This window comes from Dasypus novemcinctus, chromosome 13 (genome assembly GCF_030445035.2).
Source record: "Dasypus novemcinctus isolate mDasNov1 chromosome 13, mDasNov1.1.hap2, whole genome shotgun sequence".
Classification (NCBI taxonomy): domain Eukaryota; kingdom Metazoa; phylum Chordata; class Mammalia; order Cingulata; family Dasypodidae; genus Dasypus; species Dasypus novemcinctus.
In genome coordinates this window covers 45160241-45187693 of record NC_080685.1, presented here as the reverse complement: position 1 = coordinate 45187693, position 27453 = coordinate 45160241, and the positions used below count along the sequence as shown (strand labels likewise).

General features: G+C 37.6%; 1 protein-coding gene across 6 annotated transcripts in view; it reads right to left on the bottom strand.

Moving 5' to 3' along the window:
• Nucleotides 1–27453, bottom strand: part of POU2F1 (POU class 2 homeobox 1) — a 228439-nt gene that overhangs the window by 86180 nt on the left and 114806 nt on the right. For all 6 annotated transcript variants that reach the window (XM_004464714.5, XM_004464715.5, XM_071207557.1 and 3 more), the window contains one exon: nt 727–827. In XM_004464714.5, coding sequence (XP_004464771.1) covers nt 727–827 — 101 coding nt within the window. The remainder of the gene's footprint in view (nt 1–726; nt 828–27453) is intronic.

Here is a 27453-nt window from a genome sequence, read left to right as displayed (position 1 = left end):
CCTAGGTTGTAACTGAGGAAGGCACCACCAAGACATGCAAAGTGTTGCTCTAATATATAATAGTGAACATAAAATTGAGGTTAGACACTCTGATAATCCATTTCCCAACTGTTTTCACTGTTTGCTTTCTATTTTCAACCAGCTCCCATATCCTAAAACTCTTGTGGAGACAGTATTTGTTTTTTTATTCCCTTTCCCTATACATTATAGCTAAAAGATGGGTGAATAGGACCCATAGCTTTTTTTTTAGGCTCAGGAAAAATTCATGTAATATAAGGGTAATAGAGTTGAGACAGATCAATTTGAACCCCAATCCAGGGGTCTCACAGTCAAGCAAAAGGATCTGAGTAATTTAAGAAATTGTTCAAACCAAAATGGATTTAAAGGAAGGATAGGAGCTCAGGCAATGGTGACTCAATTATTTTGGATGATTCTGATAATTTACCATCTTCACTTAGCCACTGTGGACTTACATGCACAAAAACAGTGACACAGTTGTTATACACATTCCATTCATAACAAGGGATTCTTTTTTGCAGCAGTGTGGGTTCAGGGGCTATACGGTCGCCTAAACTACAGGATTCTATACTAACCATTCAGAATGATACAATTAGATATAATTAGCACCAGACTTAAGTTGCATATTCTGATTACGACTTCTCCAAGTCCAAGCATTTTATTCTTCCATTTTTAAAGTCTCGTTTATGGTTGAGCAGAACATTCTACCTGATGGAGATGTCCAAGGAAAGCCTGGGCCTGGGCTGTTGAGATTGCTCCTCCGACAGGCACAGGCTGTTTCTGAAAGTCCAGACCATTTGTTTGTGTGCCTAGAAAGCAAGCAAAATAATTACAACTATTAAAGAAATAAATTCAAATGAAATAAAGACTTAGACTTCAGCCACCAATACTCATCAGGTACCTATTTTGTATAAGCACTATTCTAAGTACCTCCAAGCAGGTGAGGAATTCAAAAGAAAGGAAAAATAATAAAATGATTTCTCTTCTTAAGGTAGGACTGTAGGACAAATACACAAGCACAGATAAAATTTATGAAACAGAACCAAAACCCATAAATAATGCATTATAAGATTATAATAAGATAAGAGCAAATGAAGTTAGAACAGGATTGAAACTTCAGAGAGTTAAAAGGAAGAGATCATTCCTGGTGCCTCCTAAAAACAAAACCAAACAACAAGCAAACAAATGAAAAAACGAACTTAGGGGAGCTAATGTGGCTTAGTGGTTGAGCACCAGCTTCTCGCATACAAAGTCCTAGGTTCAATCTCTGTCCCTCAAAAAAAAAAAAAAAAAAAGGAAGAGATCATTATCATTGCTGTAAAGAGTGGTAGATAAAGAGGTCCAAGGAAGTACTGAGGCTCTGCCATACCCCCTGGAGCATCTCTACATAGATCAGGTACTCTACATAGACTTCTGTATTATGACTTTGTTGAGAGGAGGCGGGTAGGACTTCTGATGCTTAAACAATAACAACAACAAAACCCAAAAAAACTAACTTCATTTTATAGATGAGAAACCTGGTGTGGAATGTTAAACTCCAGACCCAAATGGTTATAGATCTTGTCCACAGTGGTGGGTATTCTAAGAGAAAGGTATTATTTCATAAATATTTAAAGATGGCAGTAGGCAAAGCAGTGAGCAGATAATTTGTAAAGAAGTGAGTTTTGCTGCTACAGATCTGAGTTGGAATGTATCATGCTAAAGAGTAGGTAAAGAGAAGGCTTATGAATGAAATTAAGGTTAATGGTAATGGAACTTTGTATTTTATATAAAAGACAACTGGGAACAATAATTGCCCAAGAAAGGAAATAAAGTAATTAAAAACACACTTGAGAAGACTGGCTGATTCAGAAAGTAAGCTCTCAGAAATGTTGAGAAAGAATGGAAGAATCTTTAGAATCTGAAGAAATATTTGTAAGAAGATTTGAAGATGATTTTAAGATTCCTGGGTCAAAGTTAAGCACCTAGAAAGCTACAGGCACATGTATGACAAAATGAGGATAGTAAGCATTTTAAGATATTGCATATAGAAGGAGATTAGAAAACAAAAATTCTTGGACAGAAGAAAAAATGAGAAGCCAACAACAACAAAAACAAATAAAATAGGAAAAGACCAGTTAAAAAGATAAACAGAGTGCCAGGGAACATGGTGCTTAAGGAAGAAGGGATGCTCAAAAGCATCAAAAATAATCAAAGATGCCTCTTTTATTCTCATTCTTCTGGATGAGACAGAAAAATTGGCTTTGGACAGAAAAAATGGCTTTGGACAGAAAAATTCACTGGTGACTTTGCCAAGGGCTAGTAGGATTTAATATTATTAATAACAAACTTTTTAATAAATGACAATCTAATGGCAAAAGCAACTCCTTACTTACGTAGTTTTACTAATTTCTTAAATCCCAAAGTATAGATTGCTGCATATCTTATTATAAGCAAGGGCTCTGCTATATGTATATTTTTCTAAATATTACTTCAGTGCCTTTTAACCACTTATGCTTTGATTTGATATTGAGAATGAGATTAATTTATAGAAAGATATACCACCCTAATGCCCAGATATATTTTCTAAGGGAGATAATACATTTTTTCAAGTTACTATATGTAGCTTAGAAATAACCAAAATATTTTGCACCAAGCAAAATATAACAGGAAACTACAGGACAGGAACCTGCAAGAATCATTAAGACACATGGATGTGGTACCACCCTTTTACTTCCTACCATGCAAGCATCCATCTTCTCATCCTCATCCCTGTGCATGTGCATGCACACAGAGGAGACCAGTTAGGACAGTGCATGTTGGAACTTTAATTTCTGCCATTATATATCCCAACTAACTTCAAGCAAATGTATCACTTAAATTAGATTAATTTATTTACAAAGAGCTATGTAAGGTTTCCTTGAAATAACTAAAAAGGAAGTGTATATATATATTTCACCTCTATCAAACCTCAGAGTGGTTGTTTCCCTTATTTTGTCCCCCAAAGTGTTCCACAAATAGGGAAACTATAAGACTACCTTGACATATACAGTTAATGAAATCAGCAGATTAGCTGCTTTTCTCAAGTCATTAAAAACTAGTGTGAAATAAAATTTAAAGTAATTAGGGTCACTTCCATAAGTCACACATAAATCTCACTATTTTAAAGGTACACATGTCGTCAATAGCTGCTGTCTCTATCTCTATTCAGGAAATCATTTTAAGATTTTAAAATTGTCATCATTAGAGAAAAATGCTCAAGATATACTAAATGAATTGAAAAGGTTAAAAGAGGACCTTTTGTAAAACAGAGAAAAGCACTTAGAGACTGAGATACCATCAATAGGAAGTCTTCCAGGACCAAATACTTCACTCTCCTAGAGAACAAGAAAATTCTGCACACTGATTCTAAGTTCCAATAAAAATGATCTGCTATTCCACTGAATAAGCAAGTTTAATTAGGTTGCAGCAAAATATCTATTTAAAAACAACCTTTGTATGCATCAAATGAAAAACATTTTTAAAGATTTTACTTAAAACATTTCACAAGTATAAAGTTCTGGGAACAAATCTATGAAAATATAGCCTGTCCTGTAAGAAGAAAATTATAAAACTTTATTGGAAGACAATGTAAAGATGTCAGTTCTCCCCAAACTGATTCATGGATTCAAAGTTATATTATATCAAAATCCCAAATTTTCTTTCTCTTTTTCTCTTTCTTTTTCTTCTTTAGGGGGTATTTGAAAAGCTGATTCTAAAATTTAAATAAAAACACAAAGGACCAAGGTGCTCTTTAAAAAGAATAGAGTTGAAAGACTTGGAACTTCAAGATATTAAGACTTATCACAGTGCAATAATAATGTGAGTGTGGTATTAGGGCAGGGATAAACAAATAGACCAAAGCAGAAGAGAGTCCAGAAATAGAGTTATAGATACATATGGACATTTAAAATATACATAGTGATACTACTTATCAGTCAGGAAACAACTGTGTGTTCAATAAATAATCATGTGATAACTATGCAATAACAAACACCCATCTGGGAAAATATGAAATTAGACCACTTCAAAACATCCCCAAAAGCAAAATTACAACATTTTAAAAAGACAATGCAAAAGAATATCATTATAATCTCGGGCCTGGGGAGGATTTCTTTATCAATAAACTCCAAAAATGAAAAGACGTAAATTTAATTACTTTAAAATTAAAAGTTCTGTTCAACAACAGACCATATAAAGTGAATGAAAAGGATAATGTATTTGCAATATATACAAATGACAAAGGATTAGTATGAGAATATACAAAGAACTAGTATGAACCAATAAGAAAAAGACAATTGAACAGAAAAAAATGGGCAAAAGAATAGGAATTTCACAAAAGAGGAAACATAAAGGGCTGTAAACATAAACATTTAAAAAAGTAAACACACACCAACTACTTAGAAAATGAGGAAATGCAAACCCCAATATCATTTCACATCTACTAGCTTGGCTAAAATTAAAAAGTTGGTTAACATCAAGTTTTGATGAGACTGTGAAATTGTCCTGGTTGGCAGTAGTACAAACTGGCTGGTAGACCTGAGTAAGTTGGAATACGTTCAGCAACTCCACTATTAAATAAATACTCTGGAGACTTTTTCATATATAGGCATCAAAATATAAGTATAAAATTATTTCTAGAAGTATTATTTACAATAACAAAAGCCTAGAAATAACCCAAATGTCCATTAACAATAGACTGGATAAAACAATTGCAATATACAGTCATATAATGTGATATTATACCCAGTGAAAACAAATCATAGATACATACACTAACATAAATGAATCTAAAAAAACATAATGTTTGAGCAAAATAAACCAGTCAAAAAAATCTTTCCAGTATTCTTTGGTTCCATTTATATAATGGAAACAGGCAAATCTAAGTAATATATTATTTGGGGGTAAATAAGTAGATGGAAAAGAAGGCGGGGCAAGATGGCATCAGAGTCAGAGCACCCATATATCATTGCTCCTACAAAAAACTGACCCAGTGGGGACAAAGTCCTGCCTGAGTGAGCTGTTTTGGGAACCCTCAAAGGAGGAGGCTGATGGACATCCGCCTGGAAAAAACTCCACAAGAAGAGTGATGGGTTTCTGCCCATCCCCCAGGGCAAGAAGCCAGGTCACACAGCCAGAGGAGAAAACCTCTGAGAGTGGGAGGGTTCTGGTGAAGGGTGCAGAGGAGTCCAACAAGTGTGGGTTCAAATGTCTAAACTCCCCTTTTTGAGCTTTGAGAAGTATACCAATTGGACTGAGGGAGAGGAGAATCTGCCAAGGCAGCACGATTTACCTAACCTCTGAGGGTTAGGTCTGGGAGAAGGTGAAGCCAGGCAATTAACTAATCCTGTGCAACACACCTAAGGGAGCGGACAGTAGGAAGTGCTTGGTAGGATTCCAAGAGCATATTTAGGGTTCTCGGCAAGGTGTGGGTGCTCTTTATCAAAGAGACTGAGAGTCATTATTTTCCGTGGAGATTTGGTTCACCAGAGTCCCATTTGAATTTCAGAGGGGTTCTCTCACACAGGGTTCCTGCTGTCCTGGGAGAAAGGGAGAAAGGGGAAAGGGCAGATTCTCAATCAATTTATTCAATTACAAAGACTCTCTCCTGCCCCTGGAAGGGGACTTTTTTTGAGGTGCAGGTTGACCCTGAAGGAGGGTTTCTTTCAGTGGAGGAGTTTCAGCCTTGAATGTGCAAGATCTCTGGCTTAGTTCACAGTTCCTCTCAGGGTAGTGATCCACTGGGATATTAGCTGATCCTTTGAGGCAGGGAAAACATAATATCCTTACATTAGTTTCCCTTGGGTCTCCTATTTTTCCTAAATAAGAGCTTAAGAGGGAAGTCTGGTTTTTAAAAAAATTATTTGGTTGACTCCTTGCTTGAGGGCTTGTGTTTTTTTTTCCTGTGGTTATCTTGTTTTTCCTTCCTCTTTCCCCCCCACCCTTATTTTCTTTCTTTCTTCAATTAGGTACTGCTGGCTCGTTTACTGTTTGCTGTGATTCCTCATCCTCAACCTCCTTTTCTCTGTGTGTACTGATTTTGGCTACCAAAGCTACCTCTTTTCCTTCCTACATCTTTCTACACTCCACCTTCTGCTGTTGCTCTTACATTCCTTCTCTTTGTTTAGCCCCCAATTTTTCTGGCTTTTGATTTCTAACACTTCGATTCTGTTTTCTATCTTTTATTAATTCTTTATCTTATTGTCTTTTCTCTTTCCCTCTCTTGTGATCGTGCTAGCCTTTTAATTCATACTATATTTTTCTCCATATTGAAAATGAATGGAGTTCCCATTTCATTGTAGGTACTCCACATTCTTATTCCTATAACTATACACTACTTACATGAGTTTAATATTTATTCTCGTAGGTCTTATATGGTTCATCTGCTAACATTTACTACCAATACTACTACTACATTTTTTTCTTTTTTTACCTCTTTCGCTTTCCCTGGCCCTAATCTTTTTCCTTCAAGGTAACTCAGACAACAAGGTAATAGAATAAATAGAACAAAGTATCAAAGAGAAAAATTAACACACACACAAAAACAGCACCTAAAAAACCCCAAGACTAGAGGGAGAAGCTAATCAACAGAACAAACCCACAAAGATAAAATGATGGCCAGACAGCAACAAAAAAGTACAAATCAAACCTATAATCAGAAAGACATGGCCCAGTCCAACGAACAAATTAAAAACCAGGAAGAGGAGCAGAACATCAAATAACTACTCAAAGCTCTCCGATAAAATATCACGGACCAACTTAATGAGGTCAAGAAAGAGATTAAGGATATTAAGGAAACACTTGGAAAGCATACTTAAGAAACTATAAACACACACCAAAAGATAACAGATATGATGGTGATGAATGAAAACACTCAAGAAATCAAAATATACTCTCAGCAAATAACAGCAGATTTGAAGAAGCAGAGGAAAGAATTAGTGATGTGGAAGGCAGTACATCTGAAATCAAACAGATTGCAGAATTGATAGATAAAAAGAAAAAATCCAGCAGGGACTTAGGGATTTGAATGACAACACAAAACACACAAATATATATATTATAGACATCCCAGAAGGAGGACAGAAGGGAAAGGGGACAGAAGGGATGTTGGAGGAAATAATGGCTGAAAATTTGCCAAATCTATTGAAGGAGATGGATGTACATGTCCAGGAAGCGCGGCACACTCCAAACAATATAAATCTCAATGGGCCTACCTCAAGACATATACTCGTCAAATTATCTAATGCTCAAGACAAAGAGAAAATAGTGAGGGCAATAAGAGAAAAGACAACCATCACATACAATGGAAGCTCAATAAGATTTAAGTGCTGATTTCTTATCTGAAACCATGGAGACAAGAAGGCACTGGTATGACATAGTCAAGGTACTAAAAGAAAAAAAAATTCCAGCCGAATACTCTATCCAGCAAAGTTGGCGTTCAAAAATGATGGAGAGTTAGAAATACAGATAAAAGAAACAAAGAGAGTATGCCAATAAGAAATCTGCCCTTCAAGAAATATTAAAAGGAGTTCTGCAGGAGGAAAGAAAAAAACAGGAGAGACAGAGTTGGAGGAGAGTGTAAGAACAACCAAAAAGACCAAAAGAAAAAAACCAACATATCTCATATACAAATACAAAGACAATATGGCTAATATAAGAAATTCCTTGAGAGTAATAACACTGACTGTTAATGGATTAAACTCACCTGTCAAGAGACACAGAATGGCAAAATGGATAAGGAAATATGACCCATCTCTTCTGTCTACAAGAAACTCACCTTAGACCCAGGGATTCAAGGAGGTTGAAAGTGAATAGCTGGAAATCAATCTTACAAGCAAACAATAACCAAAAAAGGACAGGAGTAGCTATACTAACATAGGACAAAATACTTTAAATGCAATAGTATTCTGAGAGACAAAGATGGATACTACATATTAGTAAAAGGGGTAATCCTTTAAGAAGAAAGAATAATCATAAATATTTATGCACCTAATCAGGGTGACTCAGAATACATGAGGCAAACACTGGAAAACCTAAGGGGAGGAATATATGCCTCTACAATTATAGTGGGGGACTTCAGTACACCATTATCACCAATAGACAGAATATCTCAACAGAAAATCAATAAAGAAACAAAGACTTTGATAATATATTAGATGATCTGAACCTAATAGATATATACAGAACACTACACCCATATACAGGAGGATACACCTTCTTCTCAAGCGCACAGAATCTTTCTCCAAGATAGACCACATGCTAGGCCACAGAGAAAGTCTCAGTGAATTCAGAAAGATTGAAATCATACAAAATAATTTCTCAGACTGCAGTGGAGTGAAGCTGGATGTCTACAAGGGCCAGAGACCCAGATTAGGCAGCAAGATACGGAAGTTAAGCAACACACTCTAAGACAAACAGTGGGTAAAGAAGGAAATCTCAAAGATATCAGTAACTACCTTGAAACTAATGAAAATGACAACATAATATATCAAAACTTATGGGATGCAGCAAAAGCTGTACCGAGAGGGAAATTCATAGCCATAAATTATATATCAAAAAAGAAGAGCTAAAATTGAAGACCTAACTGCACACTTGGAGGAATTAGTGAAAAAACAACAAACTAACCCCAAAGGAAGAAGAAATAAATAATAAAGATCAGAGCAGAATTAAATGAAATAGAAAATAAGAAAGTACTAGAAAAAATAAAATAAAGAGCTGGTTCTTTGAGAAGATAAAAAAAATTTGACAAACTCTTAACTAGACTAACAAAAAAAAGAGAGAGAAGATGCAAATACACAAAATAAGAAATGAGGAAGGGGATATCACCAGTGACCCCACAGAAATAAAGACTACCATAAGAGGATACTTGGAAAAACTATATGGCAAGAAGAACAATTTAGAAGAAATGGACAAATTCCTAGAAACACATAAACAGCCTACACTGACAGAAGAAATTGATGATCTCAACAAACCAATCACAAGTAAAGAGATAGAATCGGTCATTAAAAACTTCCCAACTAAGAAGAGCCCCAGGCCAGATGGATTTACAGGTGAATTCTACCAAACATTCCAGAAAGAACTAACACCAGTCTTGCTTAAACTCTTCCAAAAAGTCAAAATAGAAGGAACTTTGCTAACTCATTCTATGATGCCAACATTACCCTAATACCAAAGCCAAACAAAGACAACACAAGAAAGGAAAATTATAGACCAATCTCTCTAATGAATCTAGATGCTAAAATTCTCAACAAAATACTTGCTAATCGTATTCAACAACACATCAAGTGAATTATACACCATGACCAAGTGGGTTTCATCCCTGGCATGCAAGTATGGTTCAACATAAGAAAACAAATCAATGTAACACACCACATAAACAGATCAAAAGAAAAAAATCACATCATTGTATCTATAGATGCAGAAAAAGCATGTGACAAAATACAGCACCCTTTCCTGATTAACACTGCAAAAGATAGGAATAAAGGGGAACTTTCTGAACATGACAAAGGGTATATATGAAAAACCCACAGCTAATATCATTTACAATGGTGAAGTCCTAAAATCCTTCCCTCTAAGATCAGAAATGAGACAAGGCTGTCCACTGTCACTGATCCTATTTAACACTGTGTTAGAAGTAATTCCTCAAGCACTGAGGCAAGAACCAGATATAAAAGGCATCCAAATTGGAAAGGAAGAAGTCAAAATTTCACTATTTGCAGAAGACATGACCCTGTACATAGAAAGTCCTGAGAAATCTACAACAAAGCTTCTAGAACTTATAAAGGAGTTTAGTAAAGTCACAGGTTATAAGATCATCATGCAAAAATCAGTAGCTTTTCTGTACACCAATAATAAGCAATCTGAGGAGAAAATCAAGAAAAAACATACCATTTCTAATAGTAAATAAAAAAATCAAATACCTAGGAATAAATTTAACTAAAGATGTGAAAGACTTATACACAGAAAACTATAACTCTGTTACAGGAAGTCAAAGACTTAAATAAATGGAAGAATATTCCCTGTTCATGGACAGGGAGACTAAATGTCAATACCAAAACTGATCTACAGATTTAATGCAATCCCAGTAAAAATCAACACAGCATTTTTTTTAGTGAACTGGAAAAACTAACTATGGAATTTATTTGGAAGGGAAAGAGGCCCCAAATAGTCAAAAGAAATACTGAAAAAGAAAAATGAAATTGGAGGAATCACACTACCTGACTTTAAAAGATACTACAAAGCTATAGTGGTCAAAATGGCATGATATTGGCACAAGGATAGACACACTGACCATGAAACCAAATTGAGAGTTCTGATATAGATCCTTGTGTATACAGTCACCTGATATTTGACAAGGCCAGAAAGCCCACTCAACTGGGAGAGAATGGCCTCTTTAACAAATGGTGCTTCGAGAACTGGAGAGCCACGTGGAGAACCACGCAAAAGAATGAGAGAGGATTACCATCTCACACCTTATACAAAAATCAACTTAAGATGGATCAGAGATCTAAATGTAAGAACCAAGACCCTAAAGACCTTGGAAGACAATATAGGAAAGCATCTACAGAACTTTGTAATAGGAATGGATTCATGAACTTCACACCCAAAGCACGAGCAGTGAAAGAAAAAATAGATAAATGCGACCTCCTCAAAATTAAAGCCTTTTGCGCCTCAAAGGAGTTTATCAAGAAAGTGAAGAGAAAGCCTACCCAATGGGAGAAAATATTTGGTAACCTTATATCAGATAGAAGCCTAAGATCCAACATACATAAAGAAATCCTATATCTCAAAAAGAAAAAGAAAAACAACCCATTCAAAAAATGGGCAAGAAATTTGAACAGATGCTTCTCCAAAAGAGAAATACAAATGGCTAAAAAGCACATGAAAAGATGCTCAACATCACTAGCTCTTTGGGAAATGCAAATCAAAACTACAATGAGATATCATCTTACACCCATTAGACTGGCGGCTATTAAAAAAATAGAGGATTACAAGTGCTGGAGAGGATGCGGAGGAATGGGAACCCTCATCCACTGCTGACGGAAATGTAGAAGGATACAGCCATTCCGGAGGACAGTTTGGCGGTTCCTAAGAAAACTAGCTATAGATTTGTGAAATGACTCAGCAATTCCACTGCTGGGTGTATACCCAGATGAACTGAAAACAAGGACACCAACTGATATACGCGCACAAATGTTCATAGCAGCATTATTCACTATTGCCAAAAGTTGGAATCAACCCAAATGCCCATCAACAGATGAATGGATAAACAAAATGTAGCATATACACACAATGGAATACTACTCAACTATAAGAAGGAATACTGTACTAACACATGGGATAACATGGATAAATCTTGAGGACCTTTTGTTGAGTGAAGCAAGCCAGGCATTGAAGGACAAATACTACATGTCCTCTCTGATATGAATTAAGCAAATCAAGCTGTCTCAGAGAGCTAGAGCCTGGATGATGGGCTTAAAGGAAATAGGGGAGGAGAGGAAGGTTGTGAGCTAATGCCTACATGGGTGAAATCTATGATAAAGTAGAGGTAAGTAGTTGTGCAATGAAGGGATAAGATAGGGGCACAGGGATACTATTGGGCGGGGTTTTGCAGGCTTGAGAGGAGCTAGGGTTGGGAGGATGGTTCAGATGGTCCATAGATTTGGGTGGAGGGTTTGGGGTGAGTGGGTAAACATGGGAGAATGTCAGGTACGTGATTGAAACTATAATGTTGAGAAAACGCTTTAGAAAACATAATAAGGAATGGTTATTTGTTTGGGGTGTTTGATGGGGGTGCATCTGGGGCAGGCTTCCAGGGAGTGTGTGAGTGCTCACCTTGTCATCTTTTGCTATATCAGTGGGTGGAGACACATACAATGAGTGGGAAAGTGTAACCCCATCCTGGTTTGGACTGCTGTTCTCAAGGAGAGGAGACGGTGTCTCTCGAGAACATGGGTGGCTCCCAATGGGGAAGGACAGACTAGAGTGTCAAGGTCTTAGCATTGTTGTAAGTATCTATGAATCTTGTCCTTCAAGCAGTGAAGCTTGGTTGTCACTGTGGTCCCTGAGGGGAGGGGGAGATAGGAATAGAATGGATGGAAGTGGGGTAAATGGGAGGCAACGGAAGTGGTTCCACAATTTTGTGCAACAATGGATATAAGCCATGTTAAATTTCACCAAAAATTTATAGAAGTGTATAGTTTAAAATGTAAACCATAATGTAAACCAAAATGTAACCAAAAATTTAGAAAAGTGTACAGTCTATAATATAAACCATAATGTAAGCCATAAGGGAACCATGGTTGGTAGCTATGTTTTAATATCTGTACATCAGCTGTAGCAAATATAACATCCACACGTAAAAAGACCATTGCTGGGAAAGTGGGAGAAGAGTTTGATATTGGGTATATGGGCGTCCCCTATATTGTATTTGTGACTTTTCTGTGACCTAAAACTTTTTAGAAGACAAAATTAAGAAGAAAAAAGAAAAAGGATGTAGGCACTGAGGAAGGAATGGAGTAGATGCCTTGCCACTGTACATGCAAGGCAACGTGAAGGGCAAAATGTCAAAAACAAAGTTTTACAATATTTTTCTTTTTTTAATACCCCAATTTATTTTTACTTTTACTTATATGAATTATATTTCTAATCCTTAAACCTGTCAATACTATTTCATTTTCCTACTAATTTGAATCAGCAATATATTAGGCTTCATTTTTGAAGAAGTTTTGCTTCACAGAGGGGTTCAACTATGGCAGGGGAGGAGCACTGGTGTGGGGTGTCATTGATGGGGGATGCATGGGTGGAAGAGGGTTCTCCAGGGCATGCATATAGGGTATATGGATATGTTCAGATGTTCGTTGGGTATTGTCATAGTGGATAGAGTGACACATCACTACTGAGGGTGTGCTGAGTTCCCATCCTGGGGAGCTCTGCCACATTCCCCAATGGAACAGCAATAATCCCCCAAGTGCAAGGACAAAGAACAGTGAGGTAGGATGGTCCGCTGATGGACCCTTGATATTGATGACTATGCCTATGAGCCTGTTTGCTTGAAATTTCAAGTAGGCCTAGAGCTGCGGGGTGCCTAAGGTTCCTGAGAGCCATCATGCTGCTCAAATGTGGCCACTCTCTAAGCCAAACTCAGCATGTAAATGCATTACCTTCCCCCCAGCATGGGACATGACTTCTGGGGATAAGCCTCTCTGGCACTGAGGGATTACTATCAATCACCAGCTAGTGACGCATCTAGAAAAAGACCTTGAATAAAAGGAGGAAATGGTAAAGACAAATGAGTTATTATGGCTAAGAGACTTCAAAATGAGTTGGGAGGTCATCAAAGGCGTCACGTTTATGCACATCTCGGCAGGATCCCCGAGACAGCCAAAGTAGATACAACCCTACATACCAGTGCTCCTGAGGGCTACAGAGAAACACAGGTTCTATGGTCATTATAGATGACTCTGGAGTTCATTGCCTTGCCAGTGGGTCCAACCTTGGAATTTGTGCCTGAGTGTGATGGAGTTGGACTCAGACATGACCTCTCTACACATACCTCTTCTGTCACTTTTACTGAACCTGTGGTTGGTGCTGGGGTTGGTGAATGCTCAGGAGACTTGAATCTCTGGACTGTCCAGCTGGGCCCTGAGCCTCAAGAGAGTTGCAACACCTACTCTCCAGTTCATTGGACATACCAAGTTAAGCTAACAAGGAGGTGAGAATGTCAACCACCACATCAGGGAACTGAGAGTGTTTACAACTGCAAGCAGGAGAATTGCATCCATCAGTGATGTGGGATCTAAGCTCCCTCTCAATTTAGAGGTGGAGTGGACACTGCCATCCCTGGGTCCACAAGATGGAGGAATATAATATGGATTGGAGTGAACTTGCTGGTATTCTACTATAGAACTGTTGTGACTCTAGCAAAGGAAGAAATTGTATCACTGATGTGGAGACAGTAGCCATGGCAGTTGCTGAGGCAGGGAGAGGGAGGAGGTGGTGTGACAGGGGGCATTTTCAGGACTTGGAGTTGTCCTGAATGATATTGCTGGGACAGATCCCAGGACATCGTTTATCGTGCAATAATCCACTAGATTGACTGGGGGAGAGTATGAACTACAATGTAAACTATGGTACATGCAGTGTGGCAGTGCTCCAGGGTATATTCACCAAATGCAATGAATGTGCCTTACTGATGAAAGGGGATGTTGATGTGGGAGGAGCAGTGGGGTTATTATGGGAACCTCATGTTTTTTAATGTAACGGTTTGTGTGATCTATTTATCTTTATAAGAAAAGACAAAAAATAAATAGATGTGGGAAAAAACAATTCAAAAAAGAAGAAAAGAAATAAAAGATAAATAACGAAAAAAGAAAAAAGTATAAAAATTAAAAGTAATGAAAAACAAAGAAAAAACAAAAAAAGGAAAAGAAAAAAAAAACTAAATTCAAAATGGCGGTTAGCTTTGTGGTGGGAGAATGAAATAGGATCAGGGATGTTTTAGGGAAACATCCAGATGAGAAGGAGTAAAGGAAAAGGCAGGTTTGGAGTATGATCAGGATATATGATTTGGGATGTTTTAGGGAAACATCCAGATTGGAAGGAGCAAAGGAAAAAGGTGTTAATGAAGCCAAGGTGAGTGGAGTTCATTTCTTTGTTAAGTCTGGAAGGGGTTGGAGAGAGAGAGAGGATGGTAGCTTAAAGGGATAGGTAGGGTACAAAGAAAGATTTTTAGGCTGATGAAACCTCAAAAGCTGAAAGGAAAAATTCTATGGGAAAGGATACATTGAAGATGGAACAAGGGGTGGTTAAAAAAATGTGGCAGGATCCTGAAGGATATGATAAGGGAGAGAGATAAGATAAGTAAACCGTTACAATAATGGAAAAGGAGGGAGGTGGTTGAGCTCAAATTGGATAGCTACAGTTTTCTCAGGAATCAAAGGGTAAAGACATTTTCAGAAATTGAAACAACAAAACAGAAATAAGGTGGAAAATAGAAAAGATTTTGGAATATGCAATAAGGATGTGACAGGGAATCAAAGAGATGAATCAAAGCACAGCACCAGTGGCAGTGAAAGCCCACCTAAGGAAGAGATAAATTTATATAGTTTGAGAACTGGTGATTTCTCATCTCCCAAAGTTTTATTTCTCTCTGCATAGCCAGCACTCAATGATAAAACAAAGGTTTCCTCTCTTTTAGAAAAGCTCAAACAACTCAGCTTTGCATAGGTTTCAGGTATTTAAATAACATCTTTCAGTCCCCAGCTCAAATGCTACTTTTCTAACACAAAGGCAAAAATCTCTACCTCCCATTTACTTTTGGTACTTCTACGACATTTTCTAGGAGGCAGGAGGAGAAATAAAGTTGAGGCTATAGTACACACAGCAACATGGATGAATCTCAAACACATTTTCCTAAATGAAAGGAGGCAGATTCAAAAGGCTAAATTCTTTTTATTCCATTTATAGAACATTTTGGAAACGGCAAAATGTAAAAAAAGAACAGCTCAGTGGTTGCCAGAGGCTGGAGGGGAGGCAGGGGATGGCTATAAAAGAGTATGAGGGAACTTCTTAGGGTATGTGTCACTAAAAAGGGTGTTCTCTACTATCTGTAAAGTTACACGTCAGAAAAATGTAAGCCCACAGATGTTCCTGGCATTACACAGATAGGTTCCTTTACAGAGAACCTATAATTTCTACAGAGGCTATTTGCCTACTATTCTCAGTCTAGCCATAATAAAGTAATATTCTCCTACAGCACTCTCTTCATTAGATTTCTAGTAAACTAGAGTGTTTAAAAATAGTTAATAATAGTTAAAAGCCCTCAATAAGCACTTAACTTTTTAAGAGGAAGGAGAGTACTTGACACTAAGCTGGTACAGTTCTGTTTTAAAAGCTTTAGCACACATGGAGAGCTAGACCATAAAAAGTTAAACAACACATGAATGTGAACAATTCACCTGTAAAATTAGGCAGTATAAACCGTCCTATTAAAAATGATAAATAATCAAAGTATGAAAATTTTGTAGCTTCAAATATGACAAAGAGACACAAAATATCTAAACACCTCACTAAAATAAAAACATACTTGTGCAAACTCTAACATAGTTCTTATGGTATATTGTATAAACTCAAACAGCAGTATTTATGGAGTTTCCATTTGGATGGAAAAGTCTTGGTAATGGATGGTGGTGATGGCAGCACAACATTGGGAATGAAATTAACACTACTACTGAATTATATATTTGTATGTTGTTAAAAGGGGAAATATTAGATTGTATAAATGGTACTAAATTTTTTTTTTTTTTACATCCATAGAATTGCACACACAGTGAACTCTAAGTTAAACCATGGACTATAGTTAATCGTAACAAATGTACCACACTAATGAAAGGTGTTAAAAATAGGGTGGTACATGGGAATCCTATACTTTATTTATGATGTAAAACCACAACTTCTTTTTCAATTTTTTAAAAAGAAAGCTATTTGAAATGGTAACATGTATCCCCTATTATTCATCCTGTACTATTTATAAAGTTAAAAAAGTCATAATACTACCAATAAAAAAAATTAAAAAAAAAAACACAAAAACTAAAGACTAACAACTGAAAGGGTCAAGCCAATAAAAAAGAACTAACCAGGGAGGCGGCTGTGGCTCAAAATGATAGGCTCCCATCTACCATATGGGAGGCCCCAGTTTCCCATCCTGGGGTCTTCTTGTGAAGACAGGCTCACCTGCATGCTGCGGAGTGCCGCCGGCCTGTAAGCACCGCAGAGAGCCGACTCAACAAGATGACGCAACAAAAAGGGAGACAAGCAAAAAAACTCGCAAAAGAGTGCTCAGCAAATGGACATAGAAAGCAGACAGCAAGCAAACTGCAAGGAGCGGGGGGGGGGGGGGGGGGGGATAAATTAATAAATAAAATACAGATACAGAAGAACGTACAGCGAATGAACACAGTGAGTAGACAGCAAGCAAAAAGCCACAAGGAGGGGGATAAAAAAAAAAAAGAACCAATTTCCTCATTTCACAAACAAGAAAAGCAAAAAACATTCAGAAATGCTGCAACTGAAGTAACTGGGCAGTACTATGAGTAATACGAGTGTAGACTGCTCTTTATACTATACTATCCTATGACCAAGGAGCCCAATTCATGCTTATTTGCAAACCATGTTAACTGATTAAGTGGTAACGAAGGTCATGTTCCTAAGGAAACAGCAGATGATGAGGTATCCTAGTCTAGGCCTTTGGTTCTACCTAATAGCTTGTTACCCCAGCTACTTCTGAGACAGTAAAATAAAACTATTAAGAAATGAGTTAAATCACCTTTTATAGCTCGTGGGAAATAATAACATTTTGGACAACTTTGGCAAAAATTGCCTCCAGATAGGAAAACACATCAAAATGTTAATAGTGGGTATGTTATTCTATATTTTTCAAAATTTCTACCAAGTATTACCATTAATGATAACAACTTGGGAAACGGACTTGGCCCAGTGGTTAGGGCGTCCGTCTACCACATGGGAGGCCCACGGTTCAAACCCCGGGCCTCCTTGACCCGTGTGCAGCTGGCCCATGCGCAGTGCTGATACGCGCAAGGAGTGCCGCGCCACACAGGGGTGTTCCCCGCGTAGGGGAGCCCCATGCGCAAGGAGTGCTCCCATAAAGAGAGCCGCCCAGCGCGAAAGAAAGTGCAGCCTGCCCAGGAATGGCGCCGCCCACACTTCCCGGGCCGATGATAACAACAGAAGCAGACAAAGAAACAAGACGCAGCAAATAGACACAGAGAACAGACAACCAAGGGGAGGTGGGGAATTAAAAAAAAAAAAAGATAACAAGTTAAATTTCTGCTCACTTTCACTTCCCATAAAATGGGCTTCCTTTCAATTTATTCATCTTCATCTCCAAAATGACTGAAAACTAAAGTGACCTTTCTCTTGAAGGAGACTGATCTTTTGCTCATTAAATTCTGCCCACAAGTACATCTATTTTTTGTTAAGGGAAAAAGAATCCTATCTACTTATACTATTACCGTTGTTATTTCTTCTTAAGAATGGAAATCTATTTTCTTTGAACCATAATTAAAAACTGTAGAAACAGGAAAGGAAACCCAATATACAACAGAGGGGAAGAGTGAGTTGGGAGGAAGCTAAGATGATACCTTTAATGGGATCAAAATGCAGATGCTTTCTACCCTTTTCTCTGTTTCTGAAAGTGCTAGACATTGTCTAAGACCCAGCCTGGAGTCTAGTTTCTTTACTAAGACTTTGTAGGTGAACCTAACTATAAATAATCTTTCCCAAATTTTTTTAAAAGATTTACTTTTTATTTATTTGTCTCCCCTTCCCTGCACAACCCCCCACCCCAGTTGTTTGCTCTCTGTGTCCATTTGCTGTGTGTTCTTTTGTGTCTGCCTGTATTCTTGTCAGAGGCACCTGGAATCTATGTCTCTTTTTGTTGCAGTCATCTTGTTGTGTCAGCTCTCCGTGTGGGCGGCGCCATTCCTGGGCAGGCTGCACTTTCTTTCACGCTGGGTGGCTCTCCTTATGGGGCGCACTCCTTGGCCGTGGGGTTCCCCTACGCGTGGGACACCCCACGTGGCACGGCACTCCTTGCGCGCATCAGCACTGAGCGTGGGCCAGCTCCACACGGGTCAAGGAGGCCCGGGGTTTGAACCGTGGACCTCCCATGTGGTAGATGGATGCCCTATCCGTTTGGCCAAATCCACTTCCCTTTCCCAAATCTTAATTCCTATAACATTTAACTTTTAGTTTAGTTTCCAAACAGATCAACTCTTTGAGTTCAGAACTAAAAGTTACATAGTACATTTTAGTAATTGCTTCAGGAACTAAAGGAAACCATGACACTTTACAAAAGAAGAAATCATTTCGCTATTATCAGTGGTCCCAGATTCTTTTGATAAGTGTATGGAAATGGATTTCTTACTGATGATCTCAGATCAAATCACCAGAATCACTCGGATCACAAAACAGAATTAAATCGGGGTAAATAAGTTAGCTGTAGAGAGTTATGTTTTCTGAATCTTGGAAACTGTAAATACTCCCTGTTTTTCAACAAACGAACAAAGATGATTTGTTCTGAATGGAGACCTAAAGCCTGAATAAATAAAACCCCTTTTTTATTCTCAGGTCTGACAAGACCCTCCTTGCATGGACAGTGTCATAAGCAGCTGCTTGACCACCACCCACCCAGCCCACCCTCCATTCTTCCCAATTAGGAATGCTGGGGGCAAAAGAAGTTACATTAAATATTGTACACCTGTTTGGAGGCCACTTTGCTTCCAGTAAGACTTAGTACCTTTGACTAATTAAATTAGGAACTTAATCTAGCCTTAAAGTGTATGTGATTTCTTCTTGAAAAACCAGAGCTCAACTGAAACTCTAAACTACCTTTATTATTTTTTAACTAATCCATTGTAACTATTTTGGAACCTGGATATAGGGATAATTCAGCTGTTCCCTAAATCACTAAGATGGACAAAAGGATTGCCCATCTTTAAAATTCAGTCAAAATGGCTTTTGATGAACCTATTGCTATGCCCATAAACACAAGATTTATGACTGAATCATCTATTTTCAGTGAGAACTTTTTGCTTATGTGCATTTTCTATATAATTTAGGTATAAACAATACTAACAACAGCAACAACAAAAGAGAGACAAGAATTTCATGTGGAAAACATACCCTACTGTAAGAATAAATGCTATATTCAACAAATGTTTACTGAGTACCAATGTGCCAGGTGCTGAGGTTACAGCGATGAATATAGCATAAGGGGTAGTCTTGCTCTCAAGTAGATCTCAGGCCTATTCATTCACTCATTAAACCAGTATTTATTGACCATCTATACATAGCAGGCACCATTCTAGATACTGGAGATAAAGCAGTGAACTGAGAGACAAAATCTTATCTTCATAAAGCTTACACTCTAGTGTGGGGAAATAGACAATAAAATGAAAAATACTGGACAAAAGAAATAAATACTATAGAGAAATAAAAAGGCAAAGAGAGAGTCTGGTAGGTGTACACAGGTAATGGCTGTTATTTCATTTTCATAAAGGAATTATATCTGTGCCTGTCACTATAGCGCCTTGATAAGCAAGCACAAATTCCAAAAGAAGTTCACAAAAAGTACAGCCACTACAGGACATAAATAGCAGCTAAAAGATCTTCAAGGAAAACTTATTTACTGCTCCATTTTAGTGTGTATTTGTGTGAAGGTAGATTTTTTTTCAATTGAGCTACCATAAAATGGGGAGAATATGGAATGATGGAAATCCAGAGAGAGAATCACTTATGGCTATAGAAAAATTGTGTTATTACAAAAGTGAGAAGCATAATCAAACTTGATCCTATAGATCATCTATAGGATAGATGATTCTAACATTCTACTAAAATTTCCACTACAATTGCACTATATTTTCTACTTCCTAAGTAAATAGTATGTGTTCATTTTTAAAACTGCCTTTAAATATCACCTTGTAGATGACTGCACATCAATGATGCATGATGGTATTTGTTTAGGTGGTTAACATCTGTTGGGTTATTAAGTCTATCATAATGAAAAGTGCTATTATAACACAGATTTTATGACCTGTATTCTTAATGTTGAAAAAACAATGACTTGTCACCCTGTTGAGTCCAAGTCTTTTTCAAATAACTTGAATATTCTACAAAAAAGTATTACTTTGAGCTCCAAGAAAACTAGAAAGCAAGTCCTTTTCCAAGTATCCTAAGATCACATTAAAAATTTCTTTTGGCAAGGAAAAACTTACTAAACAATTATCCTGCTTGATCTTTCTCCTGACTCTCAACCTACTCAAATGCTCTCTATCTGTTTCTACCTTTAAGAGGTGAGCCAGTTAACTGGTGGCAGCTTCCTGCCTTCCTTAGAAACACAAAGAAGTCCCTGAAAGCCACAGTAAAACTTCTTAAACTCAGCTGATTTTATCTGTAGTCACAATTCCTTGAATTACAATCCTTTTCTACTAATCCTTCTTATATTGTTTATCTGGATGAACTATCTACTCCCAGACTTCTTTATTACATTCTATTCCCTGGTCTCATTTTCTCAGTACCAAGAAGATATCCCCAATTGTCCCGGTTCCTAACCCTATGCAGAGTGCTTACCTGCCCTTCTACCTAAAAACTTATCTATATCCATTATCTCTATCTTTACCTCTTTCACTCTCCCAGTTCTTTCTCTTTTTTAAAATGATGCTTCTAATCTTTGCTACCACACTGACCAGTGCTCTGAAGCCTAACACCTCTCTTCTCCTCAGAACTTTGATTCCTGAATTATGCTTTCTTTCTTACCTATGTCTTACCATTCCTCTCCTACTGGTTCTTCTCCCTTAGCATATTAACATACCCAAATTGCTCCAATGGCAGGAAAATCTTCCTGTGAACTTTCTAATCTCCTCTTCCATTCTCTCCTTCCCTTTATTTAATCATCATTATCACACTCAAAATAATCATAATAAATAGCTAACACTGAGCCCGACTGCTTACTTTATCACACTTTTACCTGCTTCCCATATATATATGACTTTATGAGGTAGATTATTATTATTTATGTCATTCTTACAGCTGAGAAAACTGTGGCATAGAAAGAAATAATTGCCCAAGTTAACTCTCAACTAGTAAGTGAAACAGCCAGGCAGTTTGGCTCCACAGTCTGAGCTCTTTTTAATCACAATGCATACAGCCTTTTATAAAGTTTCCATTAAAAGAATTGTCTAAACTTATCATTCTTCTTCTCAGCCATTCACTTTTCTACCCACAGCAATTTATTTCCTAACACTTCCGTGGTAACTACTAATGGTCAAATCCAAGGGTCATATTTTATATATCTTGACCTTTCTGGAAGACTTGACTATGTTGAACAGTAATTCCATGCTTGCTGCCTGGTTCATCTCAAACCTCTATGAAATGCCTTTTTTAGTCTACTTTAGTGCTGTCCAATAGAATTTTCTACAGTGATAAAAATGTTCTGTATCTGCCACTAATCAACCAGATGTGGCTACTGAGCATTTGACATGTGAATGAGGAATTGAAAATTTAACTTTTATTTAATTTTAATTAAATCTTTTGATCTTCTGAACAGCACATATTTATTTCATGGGATTCTCTTCCTCTGTAAGCCTTTCAACACTGTGGAAAAGCCCTGTCCTTGGTCCTCTTCTAAGTTTATTCCACTCTCCTCTGAGCAACTTTTCCCTGATAAGGACTCCCACATCTCTCTATAAAGTAGCCTAAATTCCTTTCCTCAGGAACATATCTCTACCTTCAATTGCCCAATCTTCACTTGGATTGTCCCACAAGGCATCCCAAATGCAACATTTTGAAAACAGAATGTATGCTCTCATCCTCAAGTCTATTCCCCATCTCAGGTAGTCCCTATTCAGAGAGTAGGACAATCTCAGCCTCAAACCAAAAACTGGGATTCATTTTAGATTATTCCCTTTCCTTCTTTCTTCTTTTACTCCTACCAATCTTCTCTCCTCCCACGAATGATTCATTAAATTTGACCTGGTAGCTTCCACTGCCACTGCTCTAGGCCAGGATGCTATATAATAGATCTAATTGAAAGAGTAACGGAATCTAGCTTTTTGCTTCAAGCAAGATGTAAAGTATAACATGGCTGGAAAACTCTTTCATACTTATTGGGGAAAAAAATCATGAAAAAAAAAAAGTAATATGGCCTGAAACTAAACTCTTTCCAACAGAGAAGAAAGAACATTACAGACAACCTCTGATAAACTGTGTTTGAAGTAGCCTTTTAGAAACAAATCCTTTCCTTAGTGTTCTAAATTCCTAATAGTAATAAATTAGAATAGATATTACTTTTAAACCTCTAAATTTGTTACTGGGTTACTCTTGGAAAAAGGATCAATTACTCATTCACTTAATAACCAAAAGTGATTTTTTTTTTTAAGATTTATTTATTTATTTCTTGCCCCTTCTCCCCCCTGCCCCAGTTGTCTGTTCTCTGTCCACTTCTGTTGTTGTCAGCGGTATAGGAATCTTGTGTTTCTTTTTGTTGCATCATCTTGTTGTGTCAGCTCTCCGTGTGTTCGGCGCCATTCCTGGGCAGGCTGCACTTTCTTTTGTGCTGGGCGGCTCTCCTTACGGGGCGCAATCCTTGCGCATGGGGCTCCCCTGTGCTGGGACACCACTATGGAGCATGGCACTCCTTGCGCCCATCAGCACTGCGTGTGTGTCAGCTCCACACGGGTCAAGGAGGCCTGGGGTTTGAACAGCGGATCTCCCATGTGGTAGACGCATGCCCTAACCACTGGGCCAAGTCCGCTTCCCCAAAAGTGATTATTATCTTAATTCAGATACTACTTGGTATTCTTCCCAGCACACCTTCCTCTAAATAAAAATCCCCAAATGCACTAGTGCGCTAGCCAAGGCAAATGTGTCACTACACAGTATTGAGAACCTCTTAGAAGCCATATTCTGTAACTGTAATCTATCAAACCAAACACTAGGGGAAGGCCTATCTTTCCCATAGGTGTTTGATTTTGCTTCTAGACAACCAAGAACAGATCAATACATCCTGCATTGTGATCATGAGGCTGTCTGGAAATGCTCTAGCCACTTTCAATGACCTGTAGAACTACCAACTACTTAAAATTTCACTAGTAAAGAACTCGAAGAAAAATCAGTATTGGTATTAGTTTTACTCTTGGGCTTATAAGAGCACCTTGGCCAGTGCAGAATGTTGTCCATATAGTAAATTATGTAATAAACTTTAAAAACAGTAATTTTTAAAAAAGCAATAAGGGTATCAGAAATGACTCCTGGATAAATAAAGGTTTAAAGGAAAAATAGTCCTTCACAGTCTAGAATCTGCGACTGCTCCACTTAGGTTTACTATTCTTTATTTGTTCCTGAAAACAATGGTATTTTATTTGGGAATCCAAAATAGTTATCCAAACTAGTGATGGTTCAAGATATCAAGATTCTTCAACTACTATGAAGAATAACTGGCATATGCACTGGTGCTCTTCTCTTTTGGGATCCTTTCTCTTAACCTTCTTCAGAGATAGTGTTTTCTGATCATGCTCTTTTAATGGTATAATTTTCTAATACAAGCCAGGGCACTAGCAAATCCCACAGAACTAATATGCCACTGAATACCAGGACAAATGGGGAGCCTTGGCTCTATTAATTCAGACGGAAAAAGTTAACCACAAACTCAAGAACTCAACAGATGATTCAGCTGCTTTAAAAGAAAATGAGTTTTAGTATTTCAAAACAATCAAATATTACCAGAAAAAAACCCTGTAAGCTAATGTCATCTTTGCTTTAATTATAAATGGATTTTAAAAATAATACTAATAAACAAATGATCACAATGATAAGTGCATTGAAGTATGAAGAACTAAAATACTGTCTAATTCTGAGGATGACTAAATGATAAAGGATCTGGAAATCATATGACATGATAAAAAATTTCTGAAGGAATTGGAGACATGTATATAGGTTTCTTCATCCTGATTTTAGCTATTTCTTTATGTTGAAAGTATATTGCATCCTGCCATCAGTTAAATTTTACCCAGACTTCAGGGTGTAGTTTAAGCTTACCTTCTCCAAAGCCTCTCCTGATTCTGCAGCTGGAGGCAACTTCTCCCTATATTGAATTCTCATGGACTTATAAATCTTCTCAATTTCTGTTAAATTACATTTACATACACATTTTCTCTACAAGATAAATTGCTTGAGAACAAAATCCATATTTTATTCAATTTTAGTGGTCCTATTGAATATAGAAAATACACTGTTATCTTGTACAGCAGTGTAAAAAACATAAGGGACAAGATGACTCAAAGAATAAGATAAAGGTTTTCAGTTCAAACTTTGGCTCTGCTCACCTTTTTAGATATCTATGTGACCTTTATCAAGTGACTAAAAATCTCTGAGCCTCAATCACTTTACCCACAAAAAAATAATATCTCATGGCACTGTTAAAAGGATTAATAAGGTAATCTTTCTAAAGTGCTTAACACAGGGAAACGGACTTGGTCCAGTGGTCCGTCTACCACATGGGAGGTCCGTGGTTCAAACCCCGGGCCTCCTTGACCCGTGTGCAGCTGGCCCATGCGTAGTGCTGATGTGCGCAAGGAGTGCCGTGCCACTCAGGGGTGTCCCCCGTGTAGGGGAGCCTCACGCGCAAGGAGTGCGCCCCGTAAGGAGAGCCGCCCAGCGCGAAAGAAAGTGCAGCCTGCCCAGGAATGGTGCCGCCCACACTTTCCATGCCGCTGACGACAACAGAAGCGGACAAAGAAACAAGACGCAGCAAATAGACACAGAGAACAGACAACCAGGGGATGGGGGGAGGAATTAAATAAATAAATAATAAATCTTAAAAAAATAAAAATAAAGTGCTTAACACATAGTATACAATGAATCCTAATTTACTGTGTAATTTTACTAATTATTACTTCATAATAAATTACTTTAGAGTATTTTATGATAAATTACCTCTTTATAGTAAATAACGTTATAATAAATTGTCAAATTGATGGAAAAGACTTAAACAGGGCATGACTTCCAAAAGAGCTTTCATGTTTCAAAAGATAAAGAAAATCATTTCAATCTGTGTTATTCTTAAGGGCAGAATTCAAAAGAATAAAGATAACAGATTTGTATTACAACGAAACAAATTTCATCAGAAAGTATGTGTTCACTGTCATGGATGAACCCACACACAGGCTAGATGACAACTTGTCAGGAGTACTGAAACAAAACAAAACAAAAAGTCTGCCTTTCATTTGGCCCTTATTTCTTTACATCAGAAAGGATGTTTTGGCCTTTCCTACCAAAGTTTGTAAGACATTATACAAATGCCTTCCTTTTCTAACTGTCATCTTTAATAGAAATGATGAAATTGAATTTAGGATAAAGTACTATGGTAAGCAAAAAGATGATATCCTAAGATGTCCACACGCTAATCCTAAGAAGCTGTGAATGTTATGTTACATGGCAAAAATGACTTTGTAGGTGTGATTGAATTAAAGATCTTGAGTTGGGAAGAGTATCTTGGATTGTCTGGGTGGATTCAATATAATCACAGAAGGATCATTATAAGGGAAAGAGGAAGGCAGAGGAGTTGGAGAAGACAATATGATGACCAAAGCGGGGGTGGAGGGGTGGGGGTAGGGGGAGGGACATTTGAAGATGCTATATTGCTGGCTTTGAAAAAAGAGGGAAGAGCCACGAACCCAGGAACAGAATAGCTTCTAGAAGCTAGAAAAGAAAAGGAAATAGATTATCCTATAAAGTCTCCAGAAGGAATGCACCCCTTCTAGACACCCTGAATTTAGGGCTTCTGACCTCTGGAACTGCACATAATAAATTTAAGTTTGCAGTATTTTTTTTAATAGAAGCAATAGGACACTAACACGAGTACTTAATACGATAATAAAGATTAAATTTACTTCATCATCCAGTCTCAATGTCTATAGTCTAATGGTTATAAATTACCAGATGTATTAATAAGCCAAAGGGGTGCGGATGCAAAATACCAGAAATCTGTTGGCTTTTATAAAGGGTATTTATTTGCGGTAGAAGCTTATAGTTACCAGGCCATAAAGCATAAAGTTACTTCCCTCACCGAAGTCTACTGTCACATGTTGGGGCAAGATAGCTGCTGACATCTGCCAAGAGTTCAGGCTTCTTAGGTTCCTGTCTTCCCAGAGTCAATTTCTCTCTGGGCTCAGCTGTAAACTATCAGGCAAACTGCTCTGTGTCTCTCCCCAGGGCTTCTGCCATGTCTAAGGAGCCATCTATATTTCTCTGTGTTCACTACCCAGACTCCAGCTCAAAATTCCCAACTCTGTCCCTTGCTATGTCTTTCTCTGTGAGTTCCTGCCCACAAAGGGGTGATAACTCAACACCCTGCTGATGTAGCCCAATCAAAGTCCTAATTATAATTTAATCCATTAAAAGTGATACCTCTGAATCTGACATAAGCTAATATGTCTGGAGGGGCAGACTGGTTTACAAACATAATCCAATATCTATTTTTGGAATTTATAAACAATATCAAACTGCCATACCAAGCTGACTTTCATGCCAATTTGTCCTGCTTTATCTTTTTTTAAAATTTGACCCTCCAGTTTTATCCTTCTCAATTTCTTCTCTTCCTGCACCTGGTAAGCACTAATTCAATAAATTTACTATACCTTAATTCAAAAAGCAGCTTATAGGACACCATTACATGGCAATATAAGACATTCCCTGAAAAAACCTTCCTAGAGATTCAGCGAATAAAACGACAAATTCCACTGTCTTAGAAATCTGGAAAATGGCAGAGACTGGAGAAGGACTCCACAAACACTGAATCGAAGAGAAAATAATATCAGGTAGGAAACTTCTGGCCCCGAT